Source organism: Halictus rubicundus, chromosome 12 (assembly GCF_050948215.1).
Source record: "Halictus rubicundus isolate RS-2024b chromosome 12, iyHalRubi1_principal, whole genome shotgun sequence".
Classification (NCBI taxonomy): Eukaryota; Metazoa; Arthropoda; class Insecta; order Hymenoptera; family Halictidae; genus Halictus; species Halictus rubicundus.
This window is the reverse complement of record NC_135160.1, coordinates 5,530,089-5,551,330: the sequence shown is the minus strand read 5'-3', so window position 1 is coordinate 5,551,330 and position 21,242 is coordinate 5,530,089. Positions and strand designations below refer to the sequence as shown.

The window sequence follows — 21,242 nt, the reverse complement described above, 5'->3', positions numbered from 1 at the left end:
CGGCCCCTTCTATTCACAATCAGTGTCTGAATGGTTGTAACACGCTCGGACAATCGCGCACACGCGCCGATGAAACACTGTGGGTGTTGGTATGTGTCTCCTACGCCTCGACGAGAATTGATGTTTCCGACGATTACCCTTAAACACCCTTCTTCGTCGCTCGAAGACGGAAATCACCTTACTGGTCGGACTCTGTCAGTGGGTCGCTGGGGCGATTCGAAAATCCGAATTATCGATTCCTCAAATGATCCTTCCACAATTTTGTGAATCGAAAATAATATGATTTGTGTCATGGACGCATAAAACTCGGCAGTCGATTTGTAAATTCATAAAATACACTCTCAAACCATAAAGAACACGGGAGCTTGACTCACTCAGGCCGAATACCACGAAAACGCAAACTCGAGGGTCCAGAAAAATCCGAAATAATGCTAACAGCAGAATAATCGGAAATCGTCTCGACGAGTAAAACCGATCCAAGGAACATTCGGTCCAAGAACGTCTATGTTCTCGGAACCGAAAATAGCCGGTAGTAGTAAGAATCGAAATTCCAGGGGACACTTCGGCCCACGCGACACGATATTTATAAAGCCCGAAAGTATTCGATCAGCGGAGCGTCGGTAAGGTGTCAGGATCGTGGTCCCGCGGTCGACTGGATCGCGATCGAATATTCATGAGCACGAAATACGGCGGTCGGATGACAAATAGGCGACTAATTTCACGGCGCATACCGAAACCCACACCGGCACTTGCATCTTGCTTATCAATGCTACTCGAATCCGCCGGAAAGACGAAGAAGAATCGATAGCCCGCGGCGACACCGGCTCGCGTGGGCAGTAACAAACATTCATTTTCATCCAACTTTTTTTCCGGCGTTGTTCGAGCCGAAGAGCACTTCATAAAGGCCAGACGCGTCAATTCCCGGTGTCATTAGTCATAATCAATTTCTCCGCGATCGAGGAGACCGTCATAATTACTAGAAGAGCTTCCGAGGGTCTCCGTGGTTTGTTCTAGATCGCATTCTAATCGTAATACACAATTTCTAAACAAAAAGACATTAGGAGATAAATTCTAGAGTATTCCTGGGCACAGAAACGAAGCCACGCCCCTTTAGGGCATTTTACACGGATACCACAACATAGGTGGCCAACTATCGTTACTAATCTCAAATTTTGACACTATCTGCCTCTCAACCTGATTCTGAAGCAGCCATGGATATTACATTGACTTCTTCGAAATCAAGGGCACCGAAGCCACGCCCCCTCGGGACATTTTACACGGATACCACAACATAGGTGGCCATCTATCGTTATTAATCTGAAATTGTGACTTTATCTGCCTCTTAACCTGATTCTGAAGCAGCCATGGATATTACATTGACTTCATCCTAAACAAGGGCACCGAAGCAACGCCCCCTCGGGACATTTTACACGGATACAACAACATAGGTGGCCATCTATCGTTACTAATCTCAAATTTTGGCATTATCTGCCTCTTAACCTGATTCTGAAGCAGCCATGGATATTACATTGACTTCATCCTAAACAAGGGTACCGAAGCCACGCCCCCTCGGGACATTTTACACGGATACAACAACATAGGTGGCCAACTATCGTTACTAATCTCAAATTTTGACACTATCTGCCTCTCAACCTGATTCCGAAGCAGCCATGAGTATTACATTGAATTCATCCTAAGCAAGGGCACCGAAGCCACGCCCCCTCGGGACATTTTACGCGGATACCACAACATAGGTGGCCATCTATCGTTATTAATCTGAAATTGTGACTTTATCTGCCTCTTAACCTGATTCTGGAGCAGCCACGGATTACATTGACTTCATCCTAATCAAGGGCACCGAAGCCACGCCCCCTCGAGCGCGCTCCACCCACTGACAACTCCCCAGAGCCCGAATTGCTTCGTTCCGATTAAAGCTGATCCCTAACTGTCGAATAGGAGGTCTGTTAGAGACTGGCGTCCACTGTAATGAAAATAAAACTTGAAAATGGAGGACCATTTGTTCGCGGTTGTTCACCCCCGCCGTTTGAACACTTCATAAAGGTCAGACGCGTTAATTCCCGACGTCATTAGTCATAATCAATTTCTCCGCGATCGAGGAGACCGTGATAATTGTTTGAAGAGCTTCTGAGGGGGTCCGTGGTTGATCGTAAATTGCTTTTTAATTCGGTTTCGCAAGCCGCTCGTGCAGACGTTTAGACAGCGATTTGTCGGCCGCGAACGGAGACGAGGGGCGTCGGGGATAATTAATATCGGATGGTGAACGTCCACCTCCGAGACAAATTACTTCCGCGGAGTGTCGCGGGATTGCGAACCGGCGCCAGGATCCAAGGAATCGATCTCCGCCCAGAGATTAGCCGGCGATGAACGGTGGAACGACAATGGGACACGTGGGAATCGGAGAGAGCTTCTGGGAATGGTAGCCGGAGCGACGTTCAAGGGTGAGAACAACCAGGTGGCGATTGTTTCGATGAAAGCAGACTGGACTGTGACATTGTACATTGTTTCGTGAAAATCTATTTGATATTCGCATCGATTTTCCCGTGAGACGTTGCCGCGGATCGTTAAAAACCGAGGGCAACCAGACCACGCCCACTCGAGACATTTCGCAGAGAGCCAGCGAGCATTGTAGTCTTCAAAGCTAGATTTTTAAAAGATATACGATCTAGGTCACATGTGGGAACAGGTTATCGTGTGGAGCGCTGCCTTGGATCCATCCGAGGTCAAGAGTAACGAGGCCACGCCCTTTCAATACGACGCATACATTGAGATTATGATGGGTACCCTTGAATCGCTAGTTATCTCTTCCATTCGCATTGTTTGTCTTGAAGCATCGTTTTGGAGCATCAGTGGGCACAGATTGTCCTGTAGAACAGTGCATTAGTGCTAAAATGTAACGAGGCCACGCCCCTTCAATGCGCTCTACACACAGAGATTGAGACAGACAGCCTTCAATCGCTGACTATATACTTTTCTGACATTATTTGTCTTCAAGTATCATTCTAGAGTAATTATGGGCACAGATTGCCCCGCGGGGTACTACCTTCACTCTGTTAAAGTGAAGAGCAACGAAGCCACGCCCCTTGAAAACGCTCCACCCACTGGTGACACACCCCTACAGCTCTTGTTGCTTTATTGCGATTGATGCTTAACCCTAACTGCTCGAGGGATGGTCTATCAGAGACTTGAATCCACACTAAAAAATTGAAAATAGAGGATAGTGGTTTTTGACGATCGTAGAACGATTTCATTGAGGAATCAACTAGCTGGCACGATCGCGGCCAGCCATTTCTGTGTTCCGTTCCTCGGCCGCGGTCGGTCTGGGGGATTCCGAGTAACGAAGCTGGGACTTTCCTCGTTTCTCCTAGCGGGTGCAGCGAATCGTGTCAGGCGTGCATCGCACGATAATCGCGGGCAGTGAGTCATCCGCGCTTTCGATTAGGCTCTTCGCCTCCCAGCAGCGGGCCGCGCGTCGCTCCACGATTATTAATGCGCCGCGTTCGCGAAAAGGCGCGAGCCCGTCGTCGAGTCGCAGATCTTTGTTTCCCACGACAATCTTGGAAAGTTGTCCTCTCTCCGTCTACGATCCATTTAAATTCAATTAGGAGCCAGTTGTCTTCTCAGATTACGATAATCTGGGGCCAAAGATTAACTGCTCGGCGTCGTCCGGCGAACGCGAAACCGTTCGCAGACGGTGCGATCTTTGCGAAGACAATGGCTGGTAGTTGCGCAATCTTCTGCGGCTCGATGACCCCTTTTTCAAGTCCTTTCTGTTGCGCGTCCCTTCCTGGCAATGGAGTGTCAATTAGCAAAATTATCGAGCACTTGCAATATGTCCTTGGTAATTTATGTAATTGGTTACTTTTTCGAACGGAATCCTTCATGCTGATCTACAGCTTCATTCACAATCAGTAATTCGCCACACTCATTTTCTTAATTTGAATTGTAAGGGAATCTGAACAGTCAGTAAACAACTAGAATCGAATACGTTTATTATTGTGCAATTTTTATTCCTCAATTACTGTTTCAAAATAATGGACACTGTACTCCTTCTCTTCGTAAGCCACGCCTCGTAGGCGGAGCTTGCGTCAGTGGGCGGAGTCAGTCTCCCGGCAACGCCACCCACTGGCCAATCAAACAACCGTTTAACCTCCACCACACCTCTCTACCGTCACGTTTCCTAACCCAAACAGTACAACCGCATAAAGCTGACGCTAAACTCGCAGCACGTGCGACGGCAAACTAACCTAAACGATCCTAGCACACAGTCATCCTCGCTCCACTATCAGACCGCGTAACCAATTCAACGCTGACAAAATCTGGAGTTCGAGGGTCAACCAGCTATTCGCAGATTCCGAGAACGCCAGGAGCATTCTGGAAATTGAAAACGAGACAGATTAGGAAAATTGGGTCGGCGGATCTCGTCGCGGCGATTCCTCGAAATCAGCCAGCACGACGCTGCGTCCCGCGAACGATCTCGATCCAGGAAATCGTCGAAAATCTCGATCCGCGTAAGAATTGCTTGTTTTCCTTATTTTCTAATGAACCGGCACGGCGACGCTGCGTCGGCGAGCGTGGGCCCGAGATCCAGAGGTGATTCAGGCTAATTACGATTTCACGGAGAAAACGAACGGAGAGTGAAAACGATCGCCAAGGACGACGATTTCCTGTCGGATTTTCCTGATGCCGTGGATCGAGACCGATTTTTTCAACGCTCGGCAGGAGATCAGTTCGCATGCCTTCGATCCGATGTTGCTGAACGCACACTCGTCTAGGATTTGATTTTATCTGTTCCGATGTCCTGATGACACACTTGTCTAGGATTTGATTTAATCTTTCTCGTAGTCCTGACGACACACTTGTCTAGGATTTGATTTAATCTTTCTCGTAGTCCTGATGTTACAATCGTCTATTATTTGGTTTTATCGGTGATGAACTCGTCTGAGCTTTTGTGTCCTGGTGATAAACGGCAAGTCCATTTGCTTGAGAACTCTGCGACGGACCAACAAAGCTGAATATCCGACTAGAATTTCTGTTTACTGCTTCTTTGAAGTATTCCGAAGTGCTGCGGAGTAATGGCTACACTCAGAGACGCTATATTTAGGCGCAGAACGCGCGAATTCCGTCGTATGCAGGACGGCATTTGTTCTTTTTCCGTTCGACTCATATGTATTGCTTTTTGACTACATTTTTAGTTTTGGCAAAATGTCAACAATTTTTTGTACACTCCGTAATAACCATCGAAACGAGATATACCGTGATTCGTGTCAAACGTTCCATTCTCCGTTTGTAAATACATGTAAAATGTTTGACAATGATTCTGAAGATACGTCGCGGGCAAGTCGAAAATTTCGATTAGAGTGTAACGATATCACAGTCGGAGACCGAAGGGGTTAAACGAGTTAGGGGTCCAAGTAATTACGCCAGGCGTTTCGTTATCCTGCACAATGCCACGGGCTTCTCCGCCGTTGTAATTAACCGGCGTAACTCATCCGGTCGCATCGGAAGAATAATGAACGACGGCATCCCGTGGTACGGAACGCCGCTCCTCCGGCTGATTAATTCATAAGTTAAATCCTCGCGGGGGTTCGGTCGCCTCCGGACAAAAGGATGATGGATTCGTGTCAGGTGGTCGGAATAGCTCTCTTCCAGCCGGCTTGATATACTACCGTTTAAGTCCTTCCGAAAACAAAAATACCCTATCGTCGAGCAACCTTGAACTCCGACTCGAAACTGCTCCTAAATCTATTCAGGTCAGTCGTTGATCAAAGAAACATGACTGGAACTCTTACTCCAGCCTCGTGTCATTAATTATGTGGTGTGTACAACGCCAGCAGGGTCTACAAAAACTTGTTAATATGTTTTCATATACAATAATAGGACCGAGGGACAACAAAACGGAGTTACACAGAAATTCATCTGTTGTTCTCTTAACACTTCCAACGGGTTCTAAATTGTATCAGCAACGTAAAATTCTTCTGGTGTTTCTTCTGCATAAATTCTAATTTTTGTGATGCAATTTGTAAAATTCGGGTGACCGGAAAAATTGGATTTTCAGTTGACTGTCAATTAGCAATAAAGAGAAGTGAAAACAAAAGAAAAATCTTGTTCGTTTTTGATAATATTTTTTGGTACTTTTTAGATGTTCTAATGCACAAAGGTCCGCAGAAAGATTATTCTGCTTTCTTGGTTCTCTACCTAGCGTTCGGATAATTGATGATCCATATTAAAGAATCCGAGAAGATCGTTTCACGGGCTCGCCAAGACATTCTCACAGGTGTTCGAACAGGTCCGCTTTGGTAGTTCTGAGAACCGAGCTTGTTCCACTTACGATCGCTCCGCTTTGCCAGGAAACTTTGCTCGCTGCGTTGTCGCTGCATGCGAGGATCTCGCAGTCGCGTTGAAAGTTTGTCGGCACCGAAGATTTGGGTGTCGTTGTCGCGAAAACTCGCTGACGTGCCTTCACAAAAGACACTACTCCGTCCCGTAAAAAAAAAAAAGAAAACAGTGACACTGAACACTAAAGCTACCGAGCGTTGCATAAAGTGACAAAACATTTTTCTTTTTCTCAATGAACCCTTTACCAACATGTTCGCGACACTTTTCTGATTAAAACGAGACCAAACACGGTATACTTCGGATCACATTTGCCTCTTTGATCCACGATAAAGTGGAACCTCGCTTATCCGAACTGATCGGCGGTGTACGTTATGTAGCTACAGTACTAATTGAAATCGTTACTGATTTCTGGGAGTCGTTGGAACTGTTGTAAAATATGTATACTAAATTTCGACTTCGGTTCGGATAATCGAGGCTCCACCAAATTTAAAGAAGTAAATATGCTTCGAGGTATGTCATGTTTGTACTCGTTTCACTCGGAAAAATATGGCAAACACGTTGACAATGTTTTCATGAGAATAATTAAGAACAAGAAAGTTTTGTTATCATCGAATATTCGGATATTTGGAAAGTGAAAAATCTGCGGTCCCGAAAGCGACGGATGGGAAACACGAGGTTCGCATTTACAGAAATATAGAGGAAACATCGGTGTTCCGGATTCAGGGAGGCCACGGTCCTCGGTTCCGTTTCGATTCTTGGACGGTGAAATTTTTGTTCGACCGTCCCGTTTCCCAGAGACTCGTCACCGGGATGATAAATGCGGAGGCTAGCGGCGGCGGCGGCGGCGGCTGCGCCTTCCTCCGTCGCAGCCTAACGACATTAATAATGAATCACGCCGCGATTTTGCTAGGTTTTACGATCGCGAATGTCTGCCGGTGGGCGGTCGTCGAAGGTCTCCGCGGTGTCGCGAAACCGATTTGCGCCGATTTTTCCGTCGCGAACGGAATTAATGTCCGTCGAGCTCCCGACGGTCTGACGTTAATTGCCACCGGTCGGCTAAGTGGCCCCGCGATCGCGTCCGGCGATTCGCTCGATCTTCCCTGCGTTACCGAACGTTTGCAGGAACAATCGAACTTCCCAACGAGCAACAAAACATAGTGGAAAAACAAATTCTTCTTTTCCAAAAATTCCACTTTACCAAAAAGACATCTTCTGAAACTTTAGATTAACTTCTGAAATTGTTTTCACAATAAACCTACCGTGCCTTGAAAGCAACTGATACAGGCTGTATTATAAAAGTGGCGAAATTGAATGCTGTATTGAAGAATCTTTATAATTTCAGTAATTAAAATAAGAAAATCTGGGACCGGTCATTTTGACCGGCGGCGGTAGGATTAGTGTTAATCTATTCCTCAACGAGCACCAAAACATAGTGCAAAAACAAATTCTTCTTTTCCAAAAATTCCACTTTACCAAAAAGACATCTTCTGAAACTTTAGATTAACTTCTGCAATTGTTTTCACACTAAACCTACCGTGCCTTGAAAGTAACTGATACATGCTGTATCATAAAAATGGCGAGAGTGAATGATCTATTGAAGAATCTTTATAATTTCAGTAATTAAAATAAGAAAATCTGGGACCGGTCATTTTGACCGGCGGCGGTAGGATTAGTGTTAATCTATTCCTCAACGAGCACCAAAACATAGTGCAAAAACAAATTCTTCTTTTCCAAAAATTCCACTTTACCAAAAAGACAACTTCTGAAATTGTTTCCACACTATACCTACCGTGCCTTGAAAGCAACTGATACATGCTGTATTATAAAAATGGCGAGATTGAATGCTCTACTGAATAATCTTTATAATTTCAGTAATTTAAATTAAAAAATCTGGAACCGGTCATTTTGACCGGCGGCGGTAGGATTAATGTTAGTCTATTCACTGTTCGAAATGGCGCCCACTTTTTAAGGAATTTATAAAATCCCCAGTCCACGGTATCCGTTCTCACGAGACTCGCGCAAACGATAACTGATTCGAACGTCTGGGAACGAAGGAATCGGCGCAACGACGCGTTAAATCGCGCAGCAAGTGCTCTTAGACAAATTAGTTTGCAGTTTATCCGCGTCAGAGTGGACGTTTTCGCGCGGTTTGATCCGCCGCGGCGGGTAAAACTGGTCGTGCGAAGGGAAAAAATGGTTGGGCCGGCGCGGCGCGGCTTCGTTGGACGAGGAGTACGCTTAGTCGGGTAGCTATAAAGACAAATAGTGGCGAAACGAGCCCAACGAGGCCTAATGACGCGTATTTGCATCGGTCATTAAAACGGCCGAGAAACTGTTGGTCCCCGCGGTGGTAATTCCGTCGTCGGCCGGACAAAAGGAGGCGCGCCGCTCCCGCTCGAGCGAAACGCTTATCGCGGCTCGTGAAAGCCCGTTTAAGCCCGTTTTCTTGCGCAACCGGCTTCGCCTCTTCTGGTTCGCACTCTTTTCGCGAACGGGAACGGGGGCTGCGAACGTTGCCGTCGCTTATGATAAAACCGGTCGTTAACACTTTGACTACGTCCGTCATACCATGCGACACAATTCGTCGTCTGTCTTTAATAATTAACACTAGAACTACCTAGCCCTAAACGTGGCTTAGACTTACCCCTTTATAATAACAGCAAGATCGAATTTGCTCAGGTTTCATACGATTTTTATGGTAACATGCACTCCAAAGAAGAGATATATTAAAAAATTTCTGGTGAAAACGTTTTCATAGTTTCACTAATCGTGAAAGGAAAAATCATCCACAAGTCATTTTGACTGGTTCGGTAGTTCTAGTGTTAATTCTCTTCGCGATACACTTGAACCGAGCCTCCCTGGAATTTGCACGATCTGAGAGGGCTCCGGAGACTTGAATAAACAACTGGAAAAATTCTCAGGAAAATTATTCTGTAACTTCGCGAATTGTAACAGAAAAAAGCTAAAATCCGTCTTTTAGGAACAATAGAAAGATTGATGTGTACCTTCAAAAATAGGTTCGGGAAAAATTGGTAAATAAAACAGTGAGAGTAAACATCGTCAGTTATAAGAATAAACCACAGTCCGAGGGATGAAAACCCAAATTTTAAAAAGAATGGAGATGTGCACGTATCATTTTTGATAGATCATCCCTCGCCGAGGAAGAACTCCGCTCCCCGAGAAGCATAAGCTTGCAGGACGCGCCGATTGGAAAAAAAGGAGACTATCAACCGCACCAATGAGTCACCTGCTTAATAATCGCTAACGAGGATTGACATTGATTCGTCCCCAATTGCACGAGGGTTGAGGCACCGCCGCGAACTCCGCGTCGTTCCGCGCGATCATTCGAACGAAATGTCGGAGCACGCCCGGGGTCGTTCCGGTTCAAGTGTTAACGAATCCACGCGCGGGATAATTAGGATGTCGCCTAGACCGTTTATTTTCGTCGGCCGCGCGGAGACAGCTAGGAAAGACGACGAGGATAAGGGAGGGGTGGGTTTTACGGGCGAAATTATGCTCTCCGATAAAACGGTCTCATTTCAATCGTCGGACGCTCGGTGGCTCCGACGGACCTAATCTTGACTAGCCGTTGATTGCTGTTTATGGTCGCGGGCGAATTCAGTCGCGGCCCGTTGCGAAAATTCTTCGGTCTAATTAAGGCCGACAAGCGCGGCCGCGCGTCTTTCCGCGATGAGATAATTACGACCACGGGATTGCCGTTTTATTGTGCCGACACGGTATTAATTATTGTTAAACAACCGGCTCCGATGAAAAGCGTCTGGTGACGTCGCCGGAATTTGTCGGACTGTGTGTTTTCCTTGCGCGATGAATTTCTGCTTCCACCGGTGCTCCTTCGTTTTGCCAGAATAAATTTTCTGTGGAGAATAAAAATTATCTGAGTCGATCGCAAGACTCACAGGAACTAGACTTTTATTTCTCTTCACAATAATTTTGTATTTACCATTTAGTGAACGCATAAAATCAACCAATTCGACCATCAAAGTACCACGTAGAAAGCAACAGACAGATGAGCCGTTCAGTGCACACATCGATTAACTCCATAAAACAAAAAGTTGAGGAATGCGATGAAGTCATGTATATTGTTTTTTAAAATTCCTGTTATAATATAAATTCAAATATATAATGCAGACTGCATAAATACAGATATAGCTTTCATCTAACGGTATATAAAATTAATAAGAAAGAATAGCCAAAAAATAATCGTCAGTAATGTTACAGTTTTGATGTGACTGGTGGAGTTAATCGATTTGGCAACTGAAAAAAGTGATAAAGTTAAATTCAGTCTTTAAATTTTTAAGTTTTTTTATTACAGAAACAGTTAGTTATTATATATTTTTATTACAGCTTTTCCATAAAAATGAATGTTGACAGTTCTGTTATAATATATTTTTTGTGATTAATTCATAGCAGCTTTATTTTAGCAGCATTATTCTTTGGGATAATTCAGCAATATTATAAATAATGCCTTCTTCGTCAGCTGTATGTGAGGATTCGTCATTTCGATTTGTTGTCAAGTTTTTATAGTAATCATGTTTAACAGGAGGAATGAATTTTAGCAGGTCCATCGTGTCTCTCCATTTTTCCCTTGTCACAGTTCTACCTTTAGGATATAATAACGGCTGATCTATATTTTTCAAACTTTGCGGTCTACCTATTACAGATTTTCTTATATTAATGGCTTTAAATTCTGTATCTTCATTATAGTCACATTTGAATTGTATGAGATGGGAGGTTTGGACCTTTCTAACTTTATCCAGCGTATTTTAAGCCAATTTACCGGAAGCCCTGTGACGGTTACTTTTCTGTTAATGATTGATTGTTCTAAAGGTTTTGTTGACAAAAAATCTTGGTGGGTCATTTGGATTAGATGAAATGGCGCTTTCTTTTTACATGTTGATGCACGGCCGGAACAGATACAGCGTTACTGAAACGATTTACATTAGAGTATGGAGTTAATCAAAATGGCTTCTGAAATAAATTACTTATTATTCAATGGCCAACAAAATTTTGCCGTTTAATGGTGCTTATCTTTATTATTCAGGAAAGTTATTATAAATACAAAAAGTTATGACTATACCAAGTGCTTTGACACTTAAATTTAAGATTTTTCAAAAAGTGAAGTTAATCGATGTGTGCACTGAGCGGCTCAGATGTCGCAATTTCGAATCGCGACAGCCCCGCCATTTTTACGGAAATCAAACGAGCCACCTTTAACGCTTCTACCACCTGCATTCGTTTCAATCGACTCCCAACGATCGTACCTGTCAGTTCAGCCCCGAGCGACATCGAGTGTCGCGAAGCAACGATTATTCGGAACATATTCCGCGGATGTTTCGCGTCCCGTCGCGTCGCGTCGGTTCCGACGCCGCTGGGAATACTCCTTGCGGCGTATTTCCAGCGACGACGACGGATGCAAACGATATGGTAGCCGGGGCTTAATGGCGCGAGATATATCTCCGGCTCTGTGCAAAAAGGAGAGGCCGAGTGTTTCTCGCATCCTGCGGACGTAAGGAGAGAAGTCGCGCGATTCGAGAAGGGAGATCGGGGCCGACGATAACGCCGCGTTTCGCCGACGACTCCTCGTCGCAACGACGAGCCTCCACCCGTTTAGCCTTACGGCCCTAATTCGCGTCTAGCCGCGATAATTAGTCCACTCGAGATCGCCGGACGACCGTCCACGGCCTCTCTTCTTCTCACACACGAATTTTCGCTGTTCCTCGCCCTCTGACCGCGAAGGTCGCGTTTCTGCGCACCACAGTGGCTCCCATAAGGGCGAAAATCTGCGACTTTAACACGTTGACTGTCATGTCATCCATATGTAAGTGACGGAATTATTTGTCCAGGTTTTAACCCTTTGCTCTCGGCGCTATTTTCATTCTAAAACTTTCGTCTTAGAATATTTTCATTTTATTTATACGAAACGGATCCGATTTCCACGTATAATATGTAAATGTTTAGTAATCTGTTAAATACAAATTTTGTAATGTAGCAAATACATTGTAACATTTTTTGTAATTTCTTTGAAATAATGCCACAACAATTTGTAGTGGTGCGTCAGAGTCACCACTCGAGTGCAAAGGGTTAAAATGAATTTTTACGTTAATATATTCATTGTACCAAATTTGATTGGGATCTGTAAAATGCAAGAAAGTTGGAGGACTGAATATCACACATTTCATTTTTTTTTCAATTTTTATTTCATTAACCTCTTCCCGTGCTATTTAGTTCGACGAAATCCGGTCCCAAACGGTAGGGGTCAACGCGCGGTAAACAGACCAGAGTGATGCTCGAAAACAGTTGCAATACTAGCCGAAATGCAAATACCTGTGATACAGTCCTTTGTAAATCGTTCCACGACTCTCACTCGTGATATTTACATTTGGCAGATTTTCCGTCCACGAGTCGTACTCGTGATGTTTACGTCTGTGCCCAAAATCTTCATCACGAGTCAGACTCGTTAAAGTACGGGAAGGGGTTAAATAACTCACTTTGATTTTATGGAATTTTTGAGATTTCGGCAGTCAAAGTGTTAAGCTCTCAACTTGAAATGATCACGGCTCATCGAAACGTTGACCGATTATCATGCAATTTTCAGAATATGTACAATTGATACAAATCTACAAAACCTGCTTTCTAAATTTTTAATATAAGCCCACGTAGAAAAGCTGCAAAGTACAAGTTTGAGTATTTTGTCTACAATTCCGACCAATTGCAATGTTCTCGAAAAACGGTGTCACGTTACGCAGCAGATTGCTCTAACTAGAGAAAAAAAGAAATCCGAATGCACAGGTCCAGGTGCACAGATTAATTCCGACGCGTCGGAGGACTGCCTCAATCTCCGCCTGCTTGGCTGTTCCACCGAGTTTTCCCAGGTGTCATCAGTCGCAGGCTTGCGACGAGCACGCGCGTCGATGATCGCGGTGTCACTGGCACCGGAGGATTGCGAAAGAACGCGGTCAAGTGGGCCGATCAACGGAATTCTACGTTTCTGTTGCTCCACATTCACCCGAGAACCTGAAATTCTGCTGGACACAGCTCGCCGTGCTCGCCGATTTGTTTACGCCCGGTGTCGAAAGCAGGAAACAACAGCGCGGTTTCCTTGTCGCTGCGATGTCGTAACACTGCGCGTGTTGTCTCCGATTTCGTTCGGATCAGCGGTCGACCAATGAACTCGCGTGAACCCGTGGAACAGCCGTTTTCCTCGTGCGAATTCCGCTCGGCTTCGATTGCTCGGCGTAAGCTGTTTTTCGAGGGAACAGCTTGAAATCGGACTCGAACGGCTAAACCGGGAAACATCGATCCAAAGCGGCCAAGTTCCGACGAAACGTTCGACAAGGTTGAGAAGTCTCGATCGCGATCAAAGATCCAAACTGGCCCGAACGGGCAGAAAAGAGCAGACTGCTCTGCAGACGGAAGTCGACACGGAGCAAGAATGGGAGCAATTGTTGAATCGCAAGGGACTGGTCCTAGCAGACATCTACTCCGAGTGGTGTGGCCCTTGCATAGCGATGGTGAGCACCCTGAGGAAGATCAAGATGGAGGTCGGCGGAGACACGATCAGCTACGCGATCGTCAAGAACGATAACATCGAGGATATAAAGAGGTTCCGTGGAAAAAGCGAGCCCGTGTGGATGTTCATCCAGGACGGGAAAATGGTGAACCTAATTTTCGGCGCGAACTGTCCTAATCTGAGGAAGGCGCTCGTTCAAGAGATTCGAAGAGTGCAGGCGAACGAAGAACCGGAAATGAAGTTGAGCGTGAGCACTAGGACGCCGGAGGAGGAGGTCATGTGGCAGAAAGAGGAGGCCATTAGGTTCTTTTCACAATCAATTGTGTTGTATGATTAATTGTAGAACGTTTCGAATAATTGACCCTTCGCGATCTTTGCTCTATTTTAATTCTGTACTTACTACACGGTGGTTCAATTGTATCTGTAACTAGACTAGTTTCGAACAGTTCAGAAATTATTGAGAGTCTAATGAGTCTAATGTCATTTCAGAAACAAATTCATTTCAAACTATTATATAAATGGAAAAATAAAATATTGACGATAGCATTATGTGACGTAGAAATATATTGACTAATCGAACGCACTATTCGTCGATGGTAGGGAAGACTACAAAATGGAGATTGCAATCTTGTGAATGAAGAATTTTGTAAATTCAATTTCTACCGTAATACAATCAAGAAAATTGTAATTCATTGGCAGAATATGTCAAGTTTATGTAGTTAAGCTTATGTTTGTTTTGAAAATCGGACATGTCATGCGCACTGGTCTAACAGAAAATCTTGAAACCAGAAAAGCAAAAGTGGATCAACGACTCGCGAAAGAGGAGGCCGAGAGAAAAGAAAAGTACGAAGCGTTTCTGGCGCAGATGATGTTCGAGTTATGCGAGGAGACTGCTCTGGTCTTCTACCCGTGGATCTTCAGGGACGAGGAGGGTCGTTACAGGGACAAGTATGGCAGTCCCCCGTACACTGACCTAACTACTTGCCTGTTCAAGCAGAACTTCGACATCCAGGAGGAGCAACGGTTGAGCTTCACCGAGGAGATGATCGAGAGCATGCTGGTCGAGAGCGGCGACGAGATGACGCCAGAAATGATCGCAGGTGCGTCCTGGAATCTCCTACGACTTTCTCTTCTAACGCTTCCTCGATCATCGATTGTGATCGATATGCGTGGTTATTTAAGCAAGCGGATCCGTCGTTGATCGGGGATCATCGGATTCTGGAGCTGCCAGGTGCAACGATGCGTTCATCTTGCGTCAGGTGCACTCGTTATTCGTGCTGCATCGTGTGCTGCAGTGTGGGCTAGATTCTTCCCATCTGTAGTCAGTGTTTATCGAATAATAATTAACACGAGCCATTGTTGCAGGATTTGCCCTTTGCACTCGAGTACTACATACTTCTGGTACGAAATATTCAAGTACAGTAGTGTCTTGCTACAATTTTAAAGTGCAGTAGTGCCTCGTTAATTGGCGAGGGTTTGATACAACTATGAGGGTCATAAACAGACATTTATCCCAACAACTAGAATAAATAAAATAGAAGGCTTTGTGAAATCCAGTGTAAAGATTGCAGTACTATTTTAAAGTGCAGCAGTGCCTCGTTAATTGGCGAGGGTTTGATACAACTATGAGGGTCATATACAGACATTTATGTTAACAACTAGAATAAATAAAATAGAAGGCCTTGTAAAATCCAATGTACTGATTGCAGTACTATTTTAAAGTGCAAGAGTGCTTCGTTAATCGGCAAGGGTTTGATACAACTATGAGGGTCATAAACAGACATTTATCCCAACAACTAGAATAAATAAAATAGAAGGCTTTGTAAAATCCAATGTACAGATTGCAAAACTATTTTAAAGTACAGTAGTGCCTCGTTAATTGGCGAGGGTTTGATACACCTATGAGAATCATAAACAGATACTTATCCTAACAACTAGAATCAATAAAATTGGAGGTTTTGTAAAATCCAGTGTAAAGATTGCAGTACTATTTTAAAGTGCAGCAGTGCCTCGTTAATTGGCGAGGGTTTGATACAACTATGAGGGTCATATACAGACACTTATGTTAACAACTAGAATAAATAAAATAGAAGGCCTTGTAAAATCCAATGTACTGATTGCAGTACTATTTTAAAGTGCAAGAGTGCTTCGTTAATTGGCAAGGGTTTGATACAACTATGAGGGTCATAAACAGACATTTATCCCAACAACTAGAATAAATAAAATAGAAGGCTTTGTGAAATCCAATGTACAGATTGCAAAACTATTTTAAAGTACAGTAGTGCCTCGTTAATTGGCGAGGGTTTGATACAATTATGAGGGTCATAAACAGACACTTATCCCAAAAACTAGAATCAATAAAATAGAAGTCTTTGTAAAATCCAATGTACAGATTGCAAACTATTTTAAAGTGCAGTAGTGCCTCGGCAAGAGTTGAATATACAATTTAAATGGTAGGACTCGTCAAGTTCAATATCCACATTGCCACAGCACCATTCTAAAACACAATTTCGTCAACTGGCAAGGGTTTAGCGCACAGCATACTATCGCAAGGACCATAAACGGACATTTATCCTCAGGATTCACCGACGGCAAGACACTGGCGTTGAGATTGAAGGGCAGACGACCTCACCCCGATTGGCCAGTGCCGTACCCGTACGACTGTCCCAAGGGGGAAGCTAGGTGTCCCACACGAGAGATCCACGACGTCGAGAATTACCTCGTCCAACTGCTGACCAGCAGCAAACCTCTAATCCACGAGTCGGTCGAGAATATCAACCCCCCTGAACCATACATGGAAAGACACATCTACGTCCACGAGCCTGACCCAGAGGACGAAGAGGACTTCCCCAGACAGCATCCAGCAGTTTGGATACCTCCTCAGGTAATGCTCGACGACGTCGGTATTACTCGAAGAAAATCGTACCGATCTCGTGATCGATAGGCCCGGAGCAAAGTGCACGTCTTCAATACCATCTTCAGCAATTACATGGAGAGGGTGCATCCTTATGAAGAGCCGTTACCGCCGGCCCCTTTTTGCGCCTTCAAATTTCGCGCCGACAAGTTCGACGCTGTGTACGACACTTGCGCCCTGTTTCCTGATGCTCTTCGATATTTCGGAGCGTTCGAGTTCGACAAACCACCCTACGCGGGGAGGATCGCTTCCAGCCCTGAAGACTTTCAACAAAAGGTCGCATAACAGATTCAATCTTCAATCATTCTCTCCGTCGTTACAGAGAATACTGTACTTCGATGCAAGGCTAATCTGCGCGAACTGCCGACACAGGTTAAATACAAAACCGGCGCCGAGGTGTTCGTGGTGATCATCCAGAGGATCACCGACGACGTTTTCCTGTCATTCGCAAGCATCGAGCCATACTTCGTCACCGAGGTCGACGAAGAGGCATACGCGATGATAAACGAATATTTCCCTGAGGGAGCAGAGGACGTGGTCTTCGACTTGTACGCGGACATCCGAGACGACGATGACCAAGATTATGAGGACGAAGAGGAAGGGGAAGAAGAGGTGGAAGACGTCGAAGAGGTGGAGGATTCGCAGTTCGCAGGAGCGTACAGTTTCACTTAAAGCTCGCCGCGCCCGTTCCGTTTGTATTTCCTGGAATTTTCTTGTCGGACGATCATCATTTCCCACTCAATGGCCTTGATGTCTGACATTGAGCTTGCACGTCCACGAAGATCAAATGTCAGTATTAAAGTGGGGCTGGGTCGTCCAGGACCCGTAATAAATTTATTTGTCCGAGCCAAAGTTGAACAGAAGATAATCGCACATTGAATTGGTGGTATGGGATTCTTAGCCAGTGTATAAATTTTGGCAACATTAGAGTGCAGTAGTGCCTCGTTAATTGTTTCACGATAGAGGACGTTCAATAATGATTAAAAAAATTGAAACGTAAGTGGAGAATCATCAGAAACAGAATGCTAAGAAACATTTTTAAAGTACAGTAACGCCTCGGTGAATGTACTGTCACATAAAAAAAAACATAATACAGTATTGGATGGAACAGCGTCACAAAATTACCACCAAATAAAGCAGATTCAAAAATCGAACATTTCCTTAAAGTACAGGTGTGCTTCGTTAAGTGCAGTTTCAAAGAAACCCCTATTGAATTCAGTAGCAGAGTGTGCACATAATTCTGAAGTACAGTAGTGCTTCACTGAATGTACCAAACAGTAATACAAGCATAAAATGCACAATTTCAAAAAAATCCCTTATAAATTCACTAAAAGAAGTATCAAACTCAGTGTTCCCATAACTTTGGAGCACAGTAGTGCTTCGATACTTGCACAACTCATTTCACCTCCGAGTAGAATATAAAAGAATCGCATTCTTTATTCCCGAAGATTTTGCTTGTAGAACGAACTGGTTCGATGAAGTGACGCAAATCGAAGCGACCGGTTGCAACAAACTTCCTCCGCGGTTGCGCAACGAAGCGCACCGCGCAGTTTGTCAAAAGTTCTTTGTATTCAGCGATACTTCTGTCTAGTCCGCGACTTGTGACGCGTTCGCGGATCGATCGGGAATTCCGAATAATTCCGTCGAGGCTCTCGGGTCCGGCGGCGGCGACGGCCGACGGGATTCCATTCTTCGCGCGTTTTGGCAGAGCCGGATCATACTTGAACGCTCGCTGTCGTTGGCAACGCGTTTGCGTAACTCTGGCAGAATTCCAGCCGCAGCGCTAAAGGTTCTATTACGCACCTGCCTCGCTGCCAATTCTTTTTATCGCGACCGGCCAGCGAGAGAACTGCCAAGCCCGCTTCAAAACAAAGCGTGTTCCCCTCGGCTCGCGCGACGCGCCGCGATCAACGCGCAGAAGCTTCCGCTCCTCGGCGTTGATTTTCAGGTCCCAACTCGTGGTCAAGGTCCCGCGACACTTCACAGGTTCTGCGCTCTAATCCTCTTGCAAATCAAATTCACCTTTTCAAATTAACTCTTTTGCAAATTTTTATCTCTTTCCTCCCAGTAAAGCTTCAAACATTTGACGTTACAACGATTATATATTAAAATGGCGAGTTCAATAAGCATTCCAGGATTTTTTTAGAGTTTTTTAAAACTTAGATCGGGAAACAATGTACTCGAGAAACAATGTACTCGAGAAACGTAAACGACCAAGTATGCAGACGGAGGGTTAATAGGATTTTTAATAATTGTTCTGTACCAAAGGGAAGCTTGAAAATCTTCTTTTACGTAATAATACCAAATGAAATGATCAGTTAAAAAGTCTTCGGATCATACGCTTTCCACAAAGTAGTCCACAGATGAACTACCGTCGATCATTGCGTTATTCGGCTGATGCGCCGATCGAGGACGTCGCGAGAGATCAAGGCCCAGGCATCCTTTCCAGTTATTAGATCAACCTTCCGTTCTAGATCCGGTAGATAACTAATGGGGTTTTCTTGGAACGTCAAGAAGCTTCCAAGAGTTTTCCTCCGTTTCAATAAAGTCGCTCAAGGCTGCAGTGAGAATATTATGATCATAAATCGCGGGTCTTTATGCTAATTTTTATTCTCACGAAGCGTCGGTAGCCTGTCGTCACTTCGCGAAGAATAATCGGACTGTCTGGGGCTGGTTGTAAGGCTTGAGATCTCTACTTTCACATCCCTCGATTACTTTTATTTTTAGAATGCTGGGTTAGGCGAAGATCGATACCTTTTTCGTTACAAACTCAAATGCTCCTGGGAAGTTTCCAAAATTTTTCTTTCCAGAATTTCATCGGCGTGAATTCGAAGATCAAAGTCTCTCCTTTGAGCACGCGGAAAATTTAACGTCAGATTTTTTGGCGCTGTTTTATTGCAATTTTAATCCGCTGTAAGGTGTTTAATAATTTGGGAAATCGATCGAGACTGGAGAAGAAAAGATCGAAGTCTTCCCTTTGCAACGAGCACACGGAAAAATTAACGTCATATTTTCTGGCGTTGTTTTATTGCAATTTTAATCAACTATAAGTTGTTTAATGATTTGGAAAATCGATCGAGACTGGAGAAGAAAAGATCGAAGTCTTCCCTTTGCAACGAGCACACGGAAAAATTAACGTCAGATATTTGACGCTGTTTTATTGCAATTTTATTCCGCTGTAAGGTGTTTAATAATTTGGGAAATCGATCGAGACTGGAGAAGAAAAGATCGAAGTCTCCCCTTTGCAACGAGCACGCGGAAAATGAAATGTCAGATTTTTGGCGCTGTTTTATTGCAATTTTATTCCGCTGTAAGGTGTTTAATAATTTGGGAAATTGATGGAGATTGAAGAAAGATAATATCATAGTGTTTTCCACCGTTTTCCCTCTGTTATGTTAGGTTCCTTCCTGATTATTGTGTCTCTCGGTTGCCCGAGAAAAAATAGACCCCGCGCGCCTCGTGGTTTTCCTGCCTCCGCAGTCGCCGCGCCAAAAATATAAATCAGAATGGCCGATTTAGCGGGAAGATTTAGCACGCTGCGGGTGACTAACGTCCCGCCGGCTAATGATTCAATTGTTCGGACCACTTGGCGAAGTTTAGTCAGCGACGGCAGCGCGCAGACTTTCTCAGACGGAAGACGCGTGTCGTTCTCGCTGCCAACAAATTCAATTGGTCTGGCATTTGATCGAAGCCGTTTCTAATCGATTCACTACCGTCGAACGTGTTCACTACGCTACTTCATAATTACAGTATTTTATTAACGCTGCGATACACTGGTTAATGTCACCCCGTTGAAATAGCACAGTTCCTAATTCAGTACCAAAAGCGGTTTGTTGCAGCATTTTTTAAAAACAATAGCATTGGATAACATTTTTATGTGTACTCACATTATTCTTTGATATCTTGTCAGAGCTCAATATCAGTGAGACAATACTAATTCGATGATAAAACTTGGTTGTCTGTAATTATTTTTTCATGAAACTTTCGTCTGCATATTCGTCAGACTTTTCCGATTGAAACGATACCAAACACGGCACAGTTCGGATTATGCTTGCTCGAGTAATCCACGATAGAGTGGAACCTCTACTATCCGAACTGGACACTGGAGAGCATGAGTGTTCGGATAATAGCTTCCTAGCTGCAGTGCTGGAGAAAGGAAATAAATGTCTACGCAGTTCCTGTACATTTCAACTAATTCAATTGTTATTTCGCGTGAAAACCCACAGTTTAATAATCACGAACAACAAAGTTTCGCCACAGGATTGAAGGTGTACTTTCACAAACATCGTGCACTGTGTTCGCACACATATCGAGACGTCACGGTGCACACAGAAACAGTTTCCTCGCACAGCGAATAATTCTCAGACAGCGTTTCTAATCTCGATCGACCGATCGCGGAGAATTACCGTGGCCGCTGCAGGAGCGCCGGGTAAATAAATA

The 21,242-nt window shown here is 44.4% G+C and overlaps 2 protein-coding genes across 3 annotated transcripts in view; both read left to right on the top strand.

Moving 5' to 3' along the window:
• Positions 1 to 21,242, top strand: part of Sarm (sterile alpha and armadillo motif) — a 136,028-nt gene that overhangs the window by 41,304 nt on the left and 73,482 nt on the right. The window lies entirely within an intron of this gene.
• On the top strand, positions 2,435 to 17,499 carry LOC143359832 (uncharacterized). The gene is made up of 6 exons (XM_076798107.1): positions 2,435 to 2,514; positions 13,742 to 14,191; positions 14,678 to 14,988; positions 16,468 to 16,772; positions 16,833 to 17,078; positions 17,175 to 17,499. Exons 1-6 carry the CDS (start codon positions 2,435 to 2,437, stop codon positions 17,472 to 17,474), a joined length of 1,692 nt encoding a protein of 563 aa, XP_076654222.1. The 3' UTR covers positions 17,475 to 17,499.